At 31.0% G+C, this 21,756-nt stretch overlaps 2 protein-coding genes and 1 long non-coding RNA gene across 4 annotated transcripts; all 3 read left to right on the top strand.

The window, feature by feature from the left end:
* The first annotated feature begins 7,849 nt into the window (after nt 1–7,849).
* On the top strand, nt 7,850–8,740 carry LOC103485728 (L10-interacting MYB domain-containing protein-like). The gene has a single exon (XM_008443424.3). The coding sequence runs from the start codon at nt 7,850–7,852 to the stop codon at nt 8,738–8,740; it is 891 nt and encodes a 296-aa protein (XP_008441646.3).
* Nucleotides 8,741–11,481: 2,741 nt separating this feature from the next.
* On the top strand, nt 11,482–13,530 carry LOC127148386 (uncharacterized). Of its 2 annotated transcripts, XR_007819349.1 has the most exons (5): nt 11,482–11,654; nt 11,806–11,850; nt 11,973–12,187; nt 13,076–13,169; nt 13,397–13,530. It is a non-coding gene; the product is annotated as an uncharacterized LOC127148386 (long non-coding RNA). The 2 variants fall into 2 exon arrangements; XR_007819348.1 differs by lacking the exons at nt 13,076–13,169; nt 13,397–13,530 and having other exon boundaries at nt 11,973–12,724.
* A 430-nt stretch (nt 13,531–13,960) lies between these two features.
* Nucleotides 13,961–14,913, top strand: LOC127148385 (regulatory-associated protein of TOR 1-like). Its single transcript, XM_051081908.1, has 3 exons — nt 13,961–14,041; nt 14,338–14,422; nt 14,511–14,913. The coding sequence occupies exons 2-3, from the start codon at nt 14,351–14,353 to the stop codon at nt 14,754–14,756; spliced, it is 318 nt and encodes a 105-aa protein (XP_050937865.1). The 5' UTR covers nt 13,961–14,041; nt 14,338–14,350; the 3' UTR covers nt 14,757–14,913.
* Nucleotides 14,914–21,756: the final 6,843 nt, after the last annotated feature.

Here is a 21,756-nt window from a genome sequence, read left to right as displayed (position 1 = left end):
TAGAGGAATTGGTTTTCAAAACATTTATTTCTGTTGGAAGTTCACACATTATTCTACATAAGTAGTTTATTTCCTCATTCTAGTTTTTTAGTTCATTCACGTGTCACGCATTTTGAGAACTTAAAAGCAAGTGGGACTTCATATCATCATAGTTTTCATAGAAATAGGTTTAAGAATTTAAATATATTTGAGAAATTCTTTTTAAGAAGAACCACTTATAGTAACCGTCGATTAGCTCTTAGTTTAGCTTCCTCGGCCAAAAGTCTCCCTTACACTTCTTGAAATCCTTGTCGAAAATGATCACGTTCCGTGTCTTGAATCATTGGATACTTCCCTAATTTCTTCTTAACAAATTCACGGTAAAAGAAACTTTAAATGACCCAAATTCCTCTATTTATAGATCTCTCTAACGAGTTTTTCAATTCCAGAATGATTTCTCTTGGAAGATAAGAGGTCCATTCTCAAAACACTATGTGCCTTTGTCAGTCCCTTATCCTGAATTCAGATTAGGTGGTCGAGTCCAACCAATCGCCAACCTCCTGACATCTAGGTCACTATATTGTTTCTAGGTGAAGTAGCTCAACTTGCCCACTTGTCGGTCGTGTATCTCTTTTTGTGTAGAGGTTTTTCATCGCATAATCTTTATGCAAAAATGCGTTTTACCAACCAAAGGCTCTTCTTGCATTATCCTTATTGCAGGACCTTCATTACGATGGTGGTATGTGATTAGGGCCTAACAGTATCGCCTCGAACTGTTAAAAACGCTTGTTTTACATTTAATTAATTAAATATTTCTACACGTCCACGTTAAATCACTCAGTTCATACTTCATTACATTTCATCACCATGACCACCTTGCTACTCCATTTGCAACATAGTGTAAATAGTTAGGAAATCATATTGTGCATAACTTTATACTGTACAATTGTTACATAGATTAAAGTTAGAACGCGGGATAGATTCACTTAGAACACTAATTCTCTGTGTTCGACCTAAGACTTACTAGGAAACCTCTTTCTTCACTTACACTTGAGCAAGGAAGAGGAAAACTTGTACTAAACGTTAATCGTGATAAACTAGCAATGGATACGTAGGACATGCACCTTTTATCACATAATCTTAACCTAGACACCAACTTAGTCGTATTACTAAAACCTCGCATGACACATCTTCGAATGAATTTTACATATCGCATAACAAAACAAACAAAAGCATCTACCAATGCCTAAATTTTTACCACTAGTAGAGACATTTGTTGTCAATAAGGCTTCCAACCACTGACAGATTTAACATAAGCTTAGAAGGGCTCGAGCCCCATCAACTCTATGTTTTTTATATTACATATAAAATGGATATAATACCAATTTCTGATGTTAACTTAGTGGTAAAATTGTCTATTATGCCCCTTTGAACTCAGGTTTAAGCCTTACTTTTTATAAATTTTTCTCGAATTATTTTTACTAATCTATAAAGCCCCTTGTCAATAAATTTTTTGGATCCCTACTGCTTTCAACCATTGAAAAAGAAGCTTTTTGCTGATGACTTTTCATGGTATTGACATAGGTAAATTTTCTTGTAGTGTAATTTACGGTTTAAATTGGTTACTTCGTTTATTTTTCCTTTATTAACAACTAACACAACTCCAAATTTTAAGGGAATAAATTGGTTTTTATTTATTCCTTTATTATTTAATAAAATGTCATAGAATTATTTAAATTAAAAATATAAAGTTAGTTGATGAACTTTTTAAACATATTTTTAAAAAACTCATGGATTAGAGATGTACCTTTTGAAAATTTGGTGATCAAATGAATTTATTTTTATACTCTTGTGACTAAAAAGATACATTGTTAAAAGTTAAGGGTCAAACAAGTATATTTTTCAAAACTCGAGAATAAAAAAGTAGTTCTTCTTAGAGGTGTAAGCGGGTTGGATTAGGAGACATTCTCAACCCAACCCATATTTTCGGGTTGGTTGGGTTGCCAACCCAAATAACCCGAATTATGTCTAACCCAACCCGTAAAATATCAGTTGGGTTGTCGGGTTGTATTATTATTTTTTTTTCTAAATTTTAATGTTTGTAAATGAAAATCTTCAAGCATAAATCAAATATGTTTTGCATCAAGTTAAGCCAAAAAAATAACTTTTGAACTAATAAGATTGTTTAACTTTTATTAAATAAATAAATAATAATAAAATAAATAATATATATATATATAAATAAATAAATAAAAGAAAAAATATATATTATATTAATTCGGGTTGGTTTGGGTTGACCCGAATTTTTCAACCATCCAACCCGAAAAAAAAATCAAAATTTTCAACCCAACCCAATCCACATTTTAAACTAACCCAACTCAACCCATATAATATGGGTTGAGTAGTTCGGGTTGTCGAGTTACTCAGATTATTCTTACACCCCTAGTTTTTCCTATATTTTTTCGTTTAAAATAGATTACTTATATGAAAAAATAGATTACTTACAGCGGCAATTTTAAAAATAGAAAAATATTGAAACTCAAAATATAGCAAAATTAATCAAACTTTCTCTAGTCCATTAAATTTTGTGATATAATTTATATATATATTTTTCTTTTTTCTATTTATAATATTTCCCCTTACTTTTTAATATGGGGTATTTTAAAAAATGGAAACTTACATAAATGTAACAAAACTGTAAACTATGTATGGCCCGTGTAACAAAGCCCATAAGATTGACAATTTTTTAAATATTCCAGGTTTGCCCTTCCATCTTTCTATTCTTCCTCGCGATTCGTCTTCCTCCTATTATTTCGTCTTCCCCATCTTTCCCTGCGATTTCGTCTTTCTTCTTTTCTCTTTTTCTTTTCTGCGATTTCTTTCCATCATCTTTTTGATTTTTCAATTCTTTATTTATGTTGTTTAATCTTTTCATCGTTTTTCTTCTTTTACTCTTCGTTTTTTTTTGCTTCAATTTCTTTCCATCGTCTTTCTACTTTTTCTCTTTTTTTTCGTTGCGATTTCTTTCCATCGTCTTTTTTTTACGCATTTACATTTGGTAACCAAATCTAAATGACTGTGTATAAGACTGTGTACAACAAAATAGCAAAATCTAAAAGATCGTGTATAAAGGATATTGAAAAAAAAATCATTTAGATTGGAGAAGCCAAATGTAATGATCGTTTAAAAAAAATAAAAGATTGTGTATAAAGAATCTTGAAAAAAAAAATTTAGATTGGAGTAGCCAAATGTAAACGATTGTTTAAAAAAGTAAACGATCGTGAAAAAAATAAAAGATCGTGTATAAAAAATCTTGAAAAAAAATCATTTGGATTGGAGTAGACAAATGTAAACGATCGTGTAAAAAAAGTAAACGATCATGTAAATAAATCTAAACGATCGTGTGCCAAAACAATTAAAAAAATCGTGTACCAAATTAAAAAAAAAACATTTATATTTGGGTTCCTAAATCCAAACGATTGTGTAACAAAATTAAACGATGGAATTGAAAAGATAAATTGTAGTCATATCTAAATGATCGAGTATAAATTATAACCATTTGGTACACGATCTTGTATTTGTTTACATGATCGTTTATTTTTACAAGATTTTTTGATACACGATTGTTTAGATTTGGTTAAACGATTTTTTTTTTTAATTCTTTTGGTGCACAATCGTTTATTTTTTTAAAACAATCATTTAGATTTGGCTACTTCAATCTTAGTGATTTTTTTCAAGATTATTTATACACGATATTTTAGATTTGGTTACCCTAGTCTAAACACGTAAAAAAAGATGAGAAAAAGAGAAACACAATGGAAAGAAATCGCAGCGAAAAAAAGTAATAGAGAAAAAAAGAGAAAGATGATAGAAAGAAATCAGATTTGGTTACCCAAATCTAAACATGAGGAAAAGAAGAGACAATGGAAAGAAATCGCAGCGAAAAAAATAAGAAGAAAGACGATAAAAAAAAATCAAGAGATAAAAGACGGAAGGGCAAACTTGAAATATTTTAAAAAATGACTAACTTCATGAGATTTGTTACACGAACATAAATATTTTAGTAATTTGTTATATTTATGAAAATTAACTTTTTAATGTTTGTCGATGGTAATGGTTTTAATTTTTGAAAATTCTTTGTTTTTCATGTATATATTAAGATATTTATATATATATATATATATATATATATATATATATAATGAGGTGGAAGTTCCAAGGTGGTGTGCATGTTTTATCTGATCACCATCTTTGCATCACATACATGGTGGTCTGGTTGTTCAAGAAATTAGGTAATTCCATAGGCTCAAACCCAATTACTGGGTCCTGTGTTCGATTATCAATGTATTTTAATTGGATTCGGTGCAACTATTTATAAATGATAATTTTTGGGTTAGATATTGGTTTATAGATATTTAAGTTTTATTTTATTTAAAAGATGTGTTGAATATTTTATTTACAAAATTTTGTTTTCAACCTTAAAAAGTTGAACCCAACCAATTCCTGCAAACGTCAAGAACATGAATTGAAGCACATTGTTAAAAGCAATTTTCTTGCCAAAAGTCATTTTAAGACCACCCAACCAATTCTGAAGTAATGATCCTCTCCAACCAAATTTTCTTTCTTTGGATCAAGGTTTCACACATACTCCTTTTATGGAATATATTATAATGACAGGAATCTCTTCGTCCAGCATCCTTACCGCATGGTTTTTATCGTGTTGGCGGTACGCGATTAGAACCTTACACAGTTACACTTCATGTTCCATGCTTATTGCTCTTGGTTTCTATACCTTGGTTCTGTTGGACAGCTTAGATATTTATATTTGATTAACCTGTGCTATATATGGTTTCTCAGAAGAGGGGTTTGAAATTACAAATTGAAATTACACTGCATCTCCGGAACGGTTGTATTTCAGTTATTGTTACAAGGTTATTGTTATGAACTGTTTCCTTAATTATCTTTTTGTGAGAATGAAAATAATTAACATCTGTTATTCAAGACAGATTAGTTGAGTATTCTGTAGAGATGACCATTGCCATAATTGTGGATGGAAATGTTAACTTGAAGATCGACACACAACCTCTAAGAGAGCTCTGCATTCGCATTGGTTCCATATATCAATTTATTGGTGAACTACTTGTTCAGTCAGATAAATAATGAGGCTAAATACCATTTAATTAGGACCACCTTTCTCTGTCACACCGTCACACACAAGAGCCTTACATGATGCTTTATTTCCAGGCAATTTAGCAGGCACGTGTTGGCAGGAATGTTGATGGCATTGAGCTCAACCTTTGTCATCAGTCCTTGCAGCTGTTAAGACAATTTCAAGCTAATCACTTGAACAAGAGAACAAATTAGTTCACTTTTTGCCTTGGAATGAATTTCTCATGTGTTTCACCGACAAAGGTAATCTACCTAATTGGTATCTTTGAAATGTCAAAAGTATGAACGACTCTTTCCTTTTTCCTATTTTACTCTGTTAAGAAAATCTCAGTAGGTAAACTACTTATTTCACTAATATCATGCGTTGAATGAATGTTTTGCTGAAGCTTTATGCATGTATAGAATTGTTTCATAAAGTAGTAGTTAAAATAGGATGGTTTAAAAGGTGGGGCAAAAACCCATGGTTTAAATTTTATGGCCATAATGTTTACCAAGACCGCAATCACGTTGCATGTCTGTCCAGAGCACTTTAATATATGGAATTGGGAGATTTTAAGCCTAATAAATTGCACTAACATTGATTTACCAGAAAGACAAGCATAAAATAAACTTGTTGGATATTGACTTTGAAGGGAACTAAATTTATTTTGGCAATTATCATCACACTATTTTGTATGTTCTTTGAAACAAATTATAAGAGTTTTGCAACTTATTTGGGACTAGTTTTTAGTTTTTTGATTACCAATTATTCATTGATAGATTTTAATGCGTTTGTAGTGGCTTGACTGTTTGATGCGACTGGTATGCTCCTCATTTGTGCTTTTTCTTTGTTGTTCTTGTTTATCTTTAGAAAATCCCAAGTCTTTTTGCTTGTTGGTTAAATCTTTTAATAGATTTTTAACAGATAAAACAACTAAAAAACCATGACATTACGTTATTCTTCTCTTCTTGCAAGTTTAGAACATAAATTAGTTTTAGCTTGTTGGAGACATTATTTGATTTAGCCTTAGGGTGTGTTTGGTTAGAATTATGAAGTGTTAAATTTTGCAAAAAAGCTATTTTAAAAAAAGTTGTAGTGTTTGACAAATTAAAATAATGTATTTTTTAGAAAATAATTTATAAAATTAGGGTGTGTTTGGTTAGAATTATGAAGTGTTTAATTTTGCAAGAAAGCTATTTTAAAACAAGTTGTAGTGTTTGGAAAATTAAAATAATGCATTTTGTAGAAAATGATTTATTTTATAAATCATTTTAGAGAAATGATTAAAAACCAAATTTTTACAAAATGAAGTTAAAGACTGACTGGAAATTTGAATTTTTTTCCTTTTATATGAAAATTACATAAATCCCTCCCATTACCCCTCTTCACCATGTGTTCTCAAATCCCTCACGCTTCGTAGACTTCCGTCACCATTGCTTCCTCACTCGCCGCAGGAGCTCAGATCGTTGCCGCTTAGCGGAGACAAGCCTTGTTTGAGCTTACCTGCTCCTTCTGTATTCACTCCGTCGTTCAGTAGTACGACCACGACTTGCAAACTTTAGAGGTGAGTGACCTAGATTTCGTGTTCTTTCGGGGTTGAAGTAGTTTTTTTTTTTTACAGCGTCAGTCACTGATGGTTAAGCATATGATGCTTTTTGGTTGATGATTAACCCCCCTCCAGTTTCTGATTACTGATTTCAAGCACCGTCATTATTTGCTCTTCTCTATCGAGATTAACCCCCTTCTCCAGTTTCTAACCCTTTTTTTCTTCTGGTCAATAGTAGTAGGGTCTTTTTTTCTCAACTGGTATAATGTAATGCTACAGAGAGAGGGGACAAGAGAGATTTTTATACTCTCTCTATCTATGTGCTTTTACAATTACAAATTACAGAAAGAGGTTTATTTCGACCTTTTTCTCTCTGTTTTATTTTACTATCAATTTGTTTTTGACCCATTTGTATGTGTTGCAGTTTGTTTGTCAATTATGTTTTGAGTTTTTAACTTCAAAATGAAGTTATAAATGAATAATTTGATATAATTTTCAATAATGATGACTTAATTATCAAATGAAATCTTTGAGGAATTAAGAGTTAGCTTAAGAGATTCTTCAGCTAAGATTTAAGAACTTCAGCTAAGATTTCAGATATTCAGATTTTGTTTTTAGCAACCCAAACCTGGATTTTAAACTATAGTTGCAGGCCATTAATGGCTATTATTAACGCCATTGATGAAGTATAAAGTTACGATCATTGAACATTAAAGCAAATAATGTCTGTATTTCTGTTTAATTAGAATGTCATGAATTAATGAGAAATATTAAGTCATATTTTGTCAACAACTCTATGCTTTTTTGATAAATGTACCATGAAGATTGTTTGGTTACTGATTTTTGACGTCATTTATTCTTAAAAGTTATGGAAGTGAGAGGATTAGAACTTTTAACATTTTGGTTTGTTGAGTTATGGTCATGTTTGTTGATCGCTTCTGAATGCGCATGCGAATGCATAATGTGAAGTTATAAATTGTTTATTCATCTAAGTAAAACTTTGACGCATCGCTCAAATCTCCAGAGTTGAACATGTGTATATTTTTCTTCTTTAATCAGAATCCTACTCTTAAAACTTGATCGACCATTTGGGTTGTATGTTATTTGCTTTATTTCTATTGTAGTTCTAATAAATAGAAAAATCTGTTACTTAACCCACCTTTTTGTTTCCGTAGATGTCCATAAATATAACTACAAATAGAGATGAAAAAGAAAAACAATTCAATGCAATTTGGGATGATACTACAACCGCTGCATTTATCCATGCTTGTGTTGATGAAACTTTGAAAGGGAATAGACCAAATGGACATTTATGTAAAGAAGGGTGGAAAAATGTTATTAGAATATTTAGAGAGAAAACCGAAAGAAATTATGATCAAAGAAAAATGAAAAATAAATGGGTTGTATTAAAAAAAGATTGGCAGATATTGATAGACTTGGTTGGAAACAACACAGGCTTGAGTTGGGATTCACTAAGACAAACTATTGATTCACCAACTAGATGGTGGGAAGAAAATTTAAAGGTTAAGCTTGAGGAGGCAAAATTTAGAGCAAAGGGGTTGCAAAATGCAGACCAATTAGATATTCTTTTTAAAAATATTGCAGTTACGGGAGATGGAGCATGGGCACCATCTCAAGGATTTGTACCTCCAAGTACTGAAGGCAATTCATCTAGACATGTAGGAGAAAATGATGATACATTTGAGGATATGAAGTATAATGATACTAATGATACGGAATATTCAATACATAATGCTGAGGATTATACTCAAGGGAAAGGGAAAAAAAAAAGAAAAAGAATAGGATCAAAAGGTAATGTTGCAAATAAACTTTGTGATCAGTTGGAACGTGTGTGTGGATCAATAGATAATAGGAGAAGAGATCTTCCAGGTTGTAGTATTTTTGAAGTGATAAATGTCTTACTAGACATACTTGGAATTATAAAAGGTAATGAGCTTTTCATGAAAGCTGTAGATATCTTTACAAAAAGGAAAAATAGAGAAATGTTTGTAGCGCTACAAGAGCCTGAGATTCAAGTTGCATGGTTGAAACAAAAGAAAGTTTGACGACCTTAGATATATAGAAAATGTTTGCTTGTAGACAATTACCATTTTGGAGTGTTATTTTTGTTATGAATGTCTTATCATTAAAAATTGTTAGGATCTTTAGTTTCTAATTTTGTTTTTAAATTCCTTTATATTTTTCAGATGTCATCTAATTATTACAATACTGATAGCAATGATAACAAGATATTATATTGTTAGGATCTTTGGTTTCTAATTTTGTTTTTTAATTCCTATATGTTTTCCGGATGTTATTTGATAATTACAATATTGATAGCAATGATCATTTTGGCGAAAGCGATGTTGAATATGAACTCTATCAATTAGTAAAATTGGGATGTGGTGATGTAGTCCATCATTTTGTGATACATGTTTGCAAAGAGTCTTGTAGGACATCTTCTCACATTGGTTACAAATTTGTAATGGAGATCTTGAATGGTCACGAGGATAGATTTCACCAACAATTTAGAATGGAAAACATATATTTCAGAAAATTGTTAGTAGTACTTGAACAACAATATAACTTTAGTAAAGCCAAACGTATGTCTTTGGAGGAGGCTCTTGCAATATTTCTTATTACACTGGGTCACGGTTTCTTAAATAGAATGGTTGAAGAAAGATTTTAGCTCTCAGGTGAGACTGTATCAAGGTGGTTTAATATAGTGTTAGATGTTATTTGTCATATAGTTGTAGATGTAATTAAGTCTACAGATCCACAATTCAAAACTACTCTAATAAGATTAAACAAGACACTCGATATTGGTCGTACTTCAAAAATTGTATTAGAGCAATTGATGGTACTCATATACAGATTGTAGCACCTAAACGAAGACATTTACCGTACATTGGTCAAAAAAGTATTACCCTCCAAAATATTATGGCAGTATGTGATTTTAACATGTGTTTTACATTTGTTTGGGCTGGATGGGAGGGAGTTGCTCATGATGCTCGAACTTTTGTGGAGGCATTAAGAAGACCACATTTAGGGTTTTCACATCCAATCAAAGGTTAGTATGTAAGAATAAATACATTAATGTTTATTATATTTTAAAAATATTTATTTTTTACTATTAAGTTTTACTTTATTATTTCAGAAAAATATTATCTTGTAGATTCTGGTTGTCCACAAACGAAAAGATATTTAGGTCCTTATAACGGTGAACGATACCATCTTCCTGATTTTTTACGTGGAAGCGAACCAAGAGGCATGAAGGAGGTATTAATCATAGTCATTCTTCATTAAAATGCACAATTGAAAGAACATTTGGTGTTTGGAAGAATAGATGGAGAAATGTTTGGCAAATGCATAGTTTTCTATTTGACAAATAGGTAAAAATTGTTGTTGCTTCAGTGGCTCTTCATAACTTTATAAGGATTCATTCAAAAACAGATTTTTAACTCAAGCCTTATGATGACAAGGAGATGCTACTACCTTCAAATGATGAAATAAATTATGAGGACATCAATAAAGAGCATAGAGGTTCAGTTCGTGAAATGGAGATGAATGAAGAACGTGATCGAATTGCACAATTTCTCATGTTTAGTTGATATTATTTATTTAAGAAAAATTATTATTATTATGTTTTGTTGATAGAGATCATACTTTTTATGATTATGAATTTAAGTATCAAGATACTTCTACTTCTAAAATAAAATTATCTAAAAAAATTAATATGAAAAAAAAATTAATGTTTGGTTTTAACTTTACTAATTTCAAAATTTTAAAACAACTAGTTTCAAGATAACGTGCAATTAATTTCAAAGTATGTTTCTTTTAAAAAAGTAAAAATATATGTATTTCTTTATGAAATTAGGTAATAGTGTTTAGTAGTCCTTTATGGTAATTTGAGTTAAGTATAAGCATTTTTGGTATATGACAAACCAAACAAAATCCACATATAAACACTTATAAAAAAATCTAACCAAACATGTAACTGTTTAAATTTTAAACTCATTGTCAAGAAAGTGTTTAAAAGGAAACCTATTCTTGAAAAACATTTTTTTTAAAAGACAAACCAAACACCCTTAAAGTTCTTAGTTCTAATGCTATTCTCATTTTGTTTGTAGATTTCAAGAAGTTGAGAATAACCATCGGTGAGATTTTGAGTTTGGAGTTATCTAAGAGTGTTGTGCTTGGAGGAGCATGATGTCCATGTTTCTTATTATTACATATATTTTGTGTTTTATGATTAAGAACGATAATCATAACTTGTTTTGTAATATGAATAAGAACGATATATCTATACTTTAAGTATGTAATGACCAACTATATGTATCTTCTAGGATATATATGTAATTTGTTAGTTCTTTGATTGAAATTTTGGACTGATTCAAAACACTAACTTTGTACATCCATTTACTTGATGTAATTTCATACTTATAATAGGTTTATATAGTAAATTGTATATTATTTTTTTATTTAATAAAATATCTTTATCGGCGCTTTCAATACACTAGAACAAATCTAGCCTTTAATGTCGGTTGGAAAAAATGAAAAAAGAGCTTTAATGTCGTTTTTGAAAATGCGGATGTTTAATGTCGGTTTTAAGCCGACATTAAAGCTGGAGCTTTAATGTCGGTTTAAAACCGACATTAAACATCCTTGTTTTGAAAAGCGACATTAAAGCTCCTTTTTAATTTTAATTTTAATTTTTTATTTTATAAAAAATGACTTTCTCTCTCTTACTTTACTCTTTCTCAATCACCCACACGATTTCATCCTTCCAATTTCTTCTTCACACTCCTCATTCTCATCTAACAATCTTCCCTTTCTTCTCCGAAGAGTCGCTGGCACCACCACCACCATCGTCCCTCGTGCCCAGCTCGTGCCCGCCACCACCGCCGTCACTCCTCACTTTCTTCAAACACTGATGTTGCTTTGGGGTTTTTTGCTTTGGGGTTGTCGACGAAAAGAATGGTAAGTTTGAATTGAGAATTTTGCTTACTCTTTCATCACTGTATGTTGCTTTGTGTAAACTTAATTCTTTTGAAAGACTAATTTTCAGTTTCATGGGGTTTGCGGATACTGATTTATCACCAACATTTTCTTTTTTCTCAAAAATGTGAAGCTGTGAGCATCAAACATGTTTGTTAATTTTCAGATTCTTTTCATGGTAAGTTTGAATTGGGAATTTTGCTTCTCTTCCTCCATCCACTTACACAGATGCACCACCCACTTGATTCAGATGCCTTTTACATTCATGAATTTGATCTTGTTTCTTCCTTTTCCTTCCAGGGTTGTCTTGGTCCATGGACGAGAGATCGTTGAAAGATGCGTTTTCTTCCTTTGGGGAGGTTACTGAAGGTAATCGTGCATGTTGAGCTTAACCCTTTGATTTACCAGTTGTAGTCTACGTGTTCGACGAAATGTCTAGTTGATTTCAGACCTCAGTTCATCACGTGTGCTTCTGGGTCGAAACATTTTGCTTCCTTGACTTTCATAATTCCAAGGTTTTTCTTTCTAAAACTAAATTTTGTTTCATTGAAGTTTCTTCTTTTATAATTCTTGTAACGAGAGAGAAAATGAGTTTGAGATGTTTAGGATTTAGGAGCGTTTTGTTTCGTAGCGTTTTACTATGCTTTTGTGATTTTCTTGGAATATTGAGACAAACCAAACAATGAGAAATATAGAGATTGAAATAATAACGAATTTGAGAGGTGGGAAACTAGAATTTATATATGAGGTAAAAGGAATTTGATGTCCATTGGTAATCACTCTGGAACTTCACCAACAAAATAGCTTTTGGGGATGAAGTTCATTTGATAAGTTTAGATGAAATTGCATGACCATTTTGAAACTTCTGTGGTGATCACTAGTCTATAGAAACATTAATGTCCTGTATGTTGCTTTGTTTGGTTTACTTGGTGACTTTAATTTGTTTTGTTAATTTGGATGGAGTTAATTGTTGTAATGTTTATAAGATTTGACCTTAAACATAGTTTTGTAGCTATATTTATTAGTTCTTACTATAGCAAATAACTTTCTTATCTTAAAGTTTTTATGAGAAATTTTCATGAGCTTTTATTTTGACGATTGTTTATTTTTAAGTACTTTTCATAACTTAGTATAACCTTTTTGTTGTAGTTAAGGTGTTTGAAAAAATATCTGAGAGATCTTCACTAGATTTTCATAGTTACTAATGTGGCAGCTATTGGGTCTCATTAAAGTTTAACTTTATTTTGAGATGTATTTACGAAACAGTGAACTATAAATATGTTTTCTTGTCATGTTTCATAAGTAGAAATCATGTTTCTAACCTGTTCTTGAAATCTTGTTTTTCTATACATTTCATCAAGTCTTTGGAACTCTATTAAATGTTTTCCCTCAATGTATTGTAGCTATGGCAGAGCCAAACAAAGATATTCTGACAGTGGAAAGAAGGACTTGAGTCCTAGTCTTCATCTTGCTTCAGCAGCGGAAGCTGGAGCTTTGGTGAGTTTAAGACCTTTTTTCCCCCCGATTTTTCCTCTTTCTTTTTGTTGCCTCATTATTGTTTCTTTATCATTTCTAAGTCATGTTTCAAGTCCTAGGTTTTTTTTGTGCTTGTGAACGTCGAACAATTTCCTTATTGCACTAACTAGAAGAATATTTCTATGCCCTCATCATTTTGAACTTCTGTTCTTTATTATATTCACAACTGTGATTGTACTACTTCTCAGGTTTGTTTTTGCACAAATCCAGTTTGGCTTGTGAAAACAAGAATGCAGCTTCAGAGTCCTCTTCATCAAGCTCAACCTTATTCTGGGCTATATGGTCTGCCTTCTGTCTTTCATTCAATTAATAATAATGTGTTCTTTGGTTTGTTTACGAAGTACTGGCCTTTCATCGTTTTCTGGATATTCTCTAATCATTGGATCTTGTCCCTCAGGTTTTGCAAACGTTCATTGCTCCGCGAGTCACTTGATGATTCATTGATAGACAAAATACCTGGTCGGCAAACTGATCGGAAGACACTTCTTGGGGAATTGAATTGGATTTTCACAGCTGTCACTGATACAATTGCATGGAATGTTCTTCCACATGGTAGCTTTCAGATTTACTCAACAAATGCCGTCCTTTTTCTTTCTCATCATAGCTAATATGTTTTCTTGGTGCAGATCTATTTCAAAGGTTGTTCAGACAGGATTTGTTAGTTGCCAATCTTATGAACTAAATGATTGGTATAATGATACAGTCTCTGTATATATTTAAAGAGCTCTTACGTTCATCCCTTTGCAGTCTGCTTCTCAAGTCCATGGGGGTCTTCTTGCAGCTGGTTTCTTTGATGGTTCTGTCAAGCTTTATGATGCTCGCATTCCTGAATTGTAAGCATATGTACCTTTTCTCCCTCTTGATGCTTTTATTTGAATAAAGCTCTTGGTTAAGCTTCTCATGACCCGCTTTGCAGATTACTTATTAGTTATCTCCCCCCCCCCCCCCCCCGCCCCCAATTTTTTTAGAGACAATAAAGAACTCCGAGGACTTCTGGTTCTTTACCATTCACCGGGAAACTGAAATAGAAAATATAAGAAATCTTATGAAATCAAATGGTTTGTTCTGATAATTTTACTTGTTTTGCATTTCTTGCATATTTGCCTTCAACCCTTCTCTGAACTTGTAGGCTTGTCTGCACAATGCGCCCACATGTGCAAAAAGTAGAAAAGGTTGTGGGGATTGGCTTTCAACCTGGACTTGATTCGTCGAAGGTGATAAAACTTCTTGGCTGTGATCAATGTATTTTCAGTATCCTATTAAAATGTATTTGTTAATTCTGCTTATCGTTTTCTTCTTCAGATTGTCAGTGCCTCTCAGGCTGGTGATATTCAATTTCTGGATATCAGAAATCAGAGGGATCGGTATCTAACCATCGATGCTCACAGAGGTTCACTTACAGCATTAGCCGTTCATAGACATGCTCCTATCTTAGCTAGCGGTTCAGCCAAACAGTTAATTAAGGTCTTCAGCCTAGATGGCGATCAACTAGGCACCATTAGATACCATCAACAAGCGTGTTTTCATTGTTGGTGGAATCAGACTTGAATAATATGGGATTTATGTGCTTTAAGATATGAATGGGATTTATTGTTGCTTTAAGATATGAATGGGATTTATGTGCAAGTGCTAATAGCATTTTCATTGTTGGTGGAATCAGACTTGAATAATATGGTTTCCTACGTAATGTGACTTGTAGTTTCAAGTTTGTAGTTAATTTCACTTGTTGGATTCAATGTTGGTTTATAAAAAATGGACAATAATACAACAATTAAATAAATATAAATTTCTAAAAATGGACAAAAACAAGCCTTTGATGTCGGTTTTAAACTGACATTATTGGCCTCTTTAATGTCGGTTTTAAACCGACATTAAAGCCAAACCGACATTAAAGGGCTTCAATAACACTATCAAAGATGTCGGTTGAAAACCGACATTAAAGGCCTTTAATGTCGTTTTTAAACCGACATTAAAGAGGCCTTTAATGTCGTTTTTAAACCGACATTAAAGCCCAACCGACATTAAAGGCCTTTAATAACGCTCGCAAAGATGTCGGTTGCCAAGTGACATTAAAGGCCTTTAATGTCGGTTTTAAACCGACATTAAAGGCCAAAATTCTTGTAGTGATAACGTTGAAAAATCATTGATTTTCTAAACTAAAAACCTATAATAATTTTTAGTGGCGCTAAATATTAACTTTAATACGTCGCAAAAGATGTTTGTAATGGTCATAAATTAACCTTTAGCAATAACATTATTTACCACTCAAACATCACCTTTAGTGGCAAGTTACTACGTCACTATAAAAAATAAATAGTGACAAAACATATGTTACTAAAAGTATGCTTTTAGTAATGTGCAAATGTCACTAAAAGTACAAATTTTATGGTGCGAATTTGTTGCATTGCTGAAACTTTTAGCTACGAGGATACGGCGATAGTCCTAGCGATTAATGGCATTACGTTGCTGATACTTTTAGCGATTTTTTTTTCATTTTAGTAACATTTTTTGTGTGCCACTAAGAACTCAATTTCTTGTAGTGACTACTACAAACTTGGGATACAATCACACTTGAAAGCAAGAAAAAAAGGAATGGAAGGAGTAAAATGTGTTAAAATATTTTAAAAAAAGTGAAATTTTGGTGGAAAAAAATGCTACTTTCAGATTTGCATATTTCTTGACACAATTTTCACGTCATTAATTAACGACATGATTATATTGTCATTAAAAAAACTTCCCAAATCGAAAAACCATTATTCCAACTTTTCAAGTCTTCCTTCATATAGAAATATAAATCTCCTTTTGCCTCTTGAAAAACCTTTGGAAAAGCCTCTAGGAAAAACACTCGCAAAATCTCCATTCGCCTTTGTACCCTCCTCCGTCCGTTGTCATCTCGCATCATTGTCCTCCTCCATCCAGAGTTTCTCGTTGTTCCCTCCTTCGTCCGATTCTTCTCACGGTGAACAATCCTTCGTTTAGTGATTTGTCGTTCCCTTCTTCGTCGATTGCTGCCTCCATCCGGTGCTTCGTCGCCGTTCCCTTTTTGTGGCTACTCATATGCATTTTTAGGGATTCTGTAACTTTTTCAAATTGTTTAACAGTTCAAAGGTAGGTTTCCATATGTTTAGTGTAGTTAGAGGTTGGTCTTGGACTTATTAAAATGGTTGAGTTATAATCGATGGAATTATTAAACTTTTACCACTTTTCACATGAAATGGAAATGTCACAAGACCTATTTCCATCGGGAGTTCAATGCTTCCTATTACTTCTCTTATAGTTATATAAAAGGGAAGATTAGATCTGAAATCGAAATGTCACAAGACCTATTTCCATCGGGAGTTCAATGCTTCCTATTACTTCTCTTATAGTTATATAAAAGGGAAGATTAGATCGATCCGCAGGGAAACGCGAAAATTAGTTTTTCAAAGTTAATTATTAGTAAAGTGATAAATGAGAAGATTTGGTGTGTTTTGAGATAGAATATGCATAAAAGTCAAGATACGAAAATAAAAGGATATAAATGCAATCAAAAGAAATGTCCTAGTTTAGAGGAATGAAATAATCCAATTTAATTTTGATAATTGAATTATCAAAGCATGGATATAACTCCTTACGTAATGTCTAACTCCTTACCTAAATTTAATATTTGATCCTAAATATCAAATTAGCCAATTTAATTAGATGAGAAACATCCTAATCAATTTAGCTAACCGTATTACATTTTAAAGATGTTGCTAGGATAAAATTTGTATAGGAGAAGTCTTTAGAAATTTAATATGGTTTTCCCCAAGGTCAATGAACAATACTTTTTGTTGTCGACCACAAATCACAAGTCTATCTAACCTATTTCTTTTGGGAGATTAATTACATACTTATATGTCACATATTATACGTTAATCTAAAGCAACAATTGCACAATCAAGCCTATTGCTTGTCAATTAATAAAAAAAATGTAATTCATAAAAATCAATAAATCATGAGTAAAACAACAAATAAAAAATCTCAATCATATTATCAAAAACTCTTACAAAATACAATGAGTTCTTCCAAAATTCCCTAAAACTAGAAAGAATAAAGATCTTACCTTCTCATAATAATGGTAAAAAGGATAGTGACCCGCATAGTTCTTCATCTAAATCTCTAACCCTCATATCCTATACTTCCTTTAACCTTCATATCTTCTTTAAAAAAAAAAACCAAAAAATCTATAACATTCATTTTATTTTCTCTTCTAGCAACATCCTAAATTATTTATCTTTCTCTCTACAATGCCAAGAATCCAACACAAAAACTCTAACTTAGTTGGAGGTGTGTGGTAAGGTTTTGGTCCCAATAATTCACACCTCAAACAACAAATGAGTTTATTGTGTTGGGATTTGAATACTTCTTTCTTTTCTTTTTTCTTTTTTCTTTTTCTTCTTATTATTTTGTTTATTTTTTCTTCAAAGTTCTTTACTTTTTTCTTATTCTTACTATTTTCATTGTTTTATTTATCTTTCTTCAAGCTTCCATAAAAAAATGCAAAAGAAAAAAAACAAGAAAAAGAAAAAGAAAGACTAAATGATTAAATATTATCCTGTGAGTTTCTCTTTTATAGTTTTTTTTTATTATTATTACATATTTCTTCCTACCTTGTTGTTTATCTCTTTTTTATTTATTATTATGTCTTTCCTTTGTTAATTTATTCTCAAACTTTATTCTCTATATATTGTATCTTACTTTTCTTTTTAATTAGCATGTTTATTCTTTTTTTCTTTTTATAAAATTATTTATTGCTTCTTTAATATTTTCTCATCTTGATTATTGTTTCTTTAATATGTTTTTGTTTTTTATATGTTATTTAATATTTTATTTTTTCCCTCTTTTGTGGCCAATTTAATTTGTTATTGCTAATAATTGTTTAAGTTTGTTAACATTTTAAATTATTTTTTCTTTAAAAAAAAAAACATCCGACAATGGAATCTATGAAATTTGAGAGTTTGATTTCGTAGAATTCTTGAGGTGAGGAAATCGATTCTTTGAAAGTTCGAGATTGTTCTCCAATATGTTTTTATTAAAATCTCAATATGTTATCTTATGTTTGCATAATTTGTTATGATGCTTCTCTACTCTTGTTTCTACTTATCTAAATTTTCTATTAAGCCTCATTTAGTTTCCTATTTAAAATTTTCAACCCTTTCTAGTTAAAATTTTCAATGTTTTAAAATCTTTCTAATTTAAAATTCTCCAAGTTTTAAAATCTTTCACAGAACTTTTTTTTTTTTAAAATCATTTAGAATTTTTTCTTTTAATGTTATAATTTTTTATGTTATTCAAACGTTCTAAATTTAATCTATGATTTCATTCATAAGGTTTCTTAATCAATATTTTCTAATAACTTATACCCTTTTTTTGTTAAACAAAATTCTACGACGGAATCTAGGAAATTTGGGAGTCCTATTTCCTAGAATTCTTAAGGTGAGGAATCACATCTTTGGGAGTCCCAAGAATAAATGATTTTAATTAATATTTTTTTTAAAAAATCCCTTTATTAGAAGATTATTCCTATTATGGATTTTGAGAAATTGTACTAATTTCTCACTTTCTTGAGGTGAGAAAATTTTCTTCAACATAGTTTAATTCATTTTAATTAATCTTTTTTATTTATTTATTATTATATTGGTTTATGTAATGACAGGACGACAAGAAAAACAGGGATTCAACAAAAAATAGGACAAGAAAAACAAGGACTGAAAATACAATTATGACATTTGAATCTAAAAAAAACTATCATCGAAAAGGTTTTCTTGACAATTCATTAAAGTCATGGTAGATGAAATGATGACAGTTAATAAGTGTCATAAATGATAAATAATGACATTTAATATTTGTCAAACAAGATTTATAATGATACTATTTGCTGTCATAAAATATAAACAATGAAAGTTATTATTTGTCATAAATATAAGTAATGATAGTTATTATCTGTCATCAAATCTAAATAATAACAGTTATAATCTGTCATAAAATAATAAATTCATGACATTTATTCTCTAATATGAAAAACACATTTCGTGACGGTTTTGTAAAACTGTCATGAAATACTTTCCATGACTGCTGCATCAATGACTACAAATAATCGTCACGAAATCTTTTTATGACAACATTTAACTGTCATTGTAGGCCCTTTTTCTACTAGTGGAAGATTTTCTTCAACATAGTCTAATTGATCAAATACTTTCCACTTATTTTATGAGATCATTGATTCAAATATTGGACTAATGAGGGGTAAATTAAGACATTAGTTTTCAAAAAAATTAAATAATATTTTCAATTCAAGATTTAAAATTTGGCCACTGTTTTCTGAACGGGTGTTGTGAGGTGCTAACACCTTCCTCATACATAAATGACTCCTGAAATCAACTCTAGTTTTCGCAAACCGTTTATTTTTGTTTACTCTATATCCGCGTCAAATCACACTGTAAAAAGGATTGGTGGCGGCTCCTATTTTGTTTTTAAAACTAAACATACTCTTTAATTTTTATTTTAGATTTATTGTGTGTAGCTATTGTGTATTTTATTATTGCACATACAATCACAAGCCTCCTACTCGGACTTTACCTAAGAAGATTAGAATTGAGGATGAAGTAGTGTTGACCTTCGAGGAGCTTACGCTCCCGCGTAGGCACACAAAAAACCCTCACTCGAATTAGTCATTGTCATGTACAACTTTTGACTAATTTGAGGACCTTTTGTATAAGACTTTAAAGCAAACCTCACTTTGTTTGGAGCCTTTTATTTTGACATTATTTAAACTATTATTTTGCTTAATTCATACACTATCACAAGCCTCGTACCCGAGCTTTGTCTCATAAGATTAGAATTGAGGATAAAGTAGTGTTGACCTTCGAGAAACTTTTATGTAGGTTCTCATAATGAAGCCTACAATGACAGTTAAATGACACTAGTAGAAAAAGGGCCTACAATGACAGTTAAATGCTGTCATTGAAGGTTTTCGTGACAGTTTTTCGCAGTCATTGATGCAGCAGTCATGGAAAGTATTTTATGACAGTTGTATAAACTGTCACGAAATGTTGTTTCAATGACACATAATACCTGTCACGAAAGATTTTTTTTAATGACTGAATATAACTGTCATTATTTAGCTACGATGACAGTTAATAACTATCACAGTTTACATTTTATGACAGAGTATAACTGTCACTATTATATATTCGATGACAGTTAATTACTATCATTGTTTATATTTTAAGACAGATTATAACTGTCATAGTTGACATTTTATGACGGAAGATAACTGTCATTGTTAATAATCTATGACTGATATTGAATGTCATTATTTATCATTTATGACACTTTTTAACTATCATCATTTTACTTACCATGACTTTTATTAACTGTCAATAAAACTTTTTCGATGACAGTTTTATTTTTCAATTTAAATGTCATAGTTGTGTTTTTTAGTCCCTTTTTTCAAAAGCCCTATTTCTTATTGAATTATGTATTTGTTGTCGCCCTGCCATTACACATAACATTACATACCAATACAACAACAAATGGAAAAAAGGTGAACGCTTTAATAGAAGTAAACACTTACTAATATTGCTTTAATTGTTAGTACAAATATTTTTTGGTACGAACAAACTATTTTAAATAATTACATTTAAACAAAAAAAATTCCTACCAAACCTATAAAAAAGGCTATACATCAACTAATTGGCGTATCCATGGTTTCATTGCTCCAATGGATTGTGGCAAAACCTAATAAGAAAAGAAAAGGAAACAAAATAATTAAACAAGACAACACATTCACCCACATAAACACATCACATTCACTTCATGATGAACAACACACTTCAACAACATAGAACACATACACACTTCAAATATGTTTGCCTATTCAACCATAACATGATTGAGTACATACCTTATAGAATGCCATAGGATTCCCTTTTGCCTTGTTAAGACCTTTGTCAACCTAGCAAAACCAAAAAGAACACACTTGAAGATCAACAACACACTTCAAGATCAACAACACTTCTTTATCTACAACACTTTTTTATGAACAACACACTTCAACAATAATTACATACATACTTCAAGATCAACAACACTTCAATATCAACAACACTTCTTTATGTACAACATTCTTTTATCAACAACACACTTAAGCAATAATTACATACACACTTCAAGATCAACAACACTTGAAGATCAACAACACTTCTTTATCTACAACACTCTTTTATGAACAACACACTTCAACAATAATTACATACATACTTCAAGATCAACAACACTTCAATATCAACAACACTTCTTTATGTACAACATTCTTTTATCAACAACACACTTAAACAATAATTACATTCACACTTCAAAATCAACAACACTTCTTTATCTACAACACTCTTTTATCAACAACACTTCTTTATCTACAACACTTTTTTACCAACAACACACTTCAACAATAATTACATACACACTTCAAGATCAACAACACTTCAATATCAACAATAATTACATACACACTTCAAGATCAACAACA

This window comes from Cucumis melo, chromosome 3, assembly GCF_025177605.1.
Source record: "Cucumis melo cultivar AY chromosome 3, USDA_Cmelo_AY_1.0, whole genome shotgun sequence".
NCBI classification, from domain to species: Eukaryota; Viridiplantae; Streptophyta; class Magnoliopsida; order Cucurbitales; family Cucurbitaceae; genus Cucumis; species Cucumis melo.
This window is presented reverse-complemented; position numbering and strand designations above follow the sequence as displayed.

Excerpts from the sequence above, each read along its gene's own strand:
- LOC103485728 (XM_008443424.3), top strand. The coding sequence starts at position 7,850 with ATGTCCATAAATATAACTACAAATAGAGATGAAAAAGAAAAACAATTC.
- LOC127148385 (XM_051081908.1), top strand. The coding sequence starts at position 14,351 with ATGCGCCCACATGTGCAAAAAGTAGAAAAGGTTGTGGGGATTGGCTTT. Across the intron at positions 14,423-14,510 it reads CTGGACTTGATTCGTCGAAG|ATTGTCAGTGCCTCTCAGGC; the intron begins GTGATAAAACTT and ends TTTCTTCTTCAG.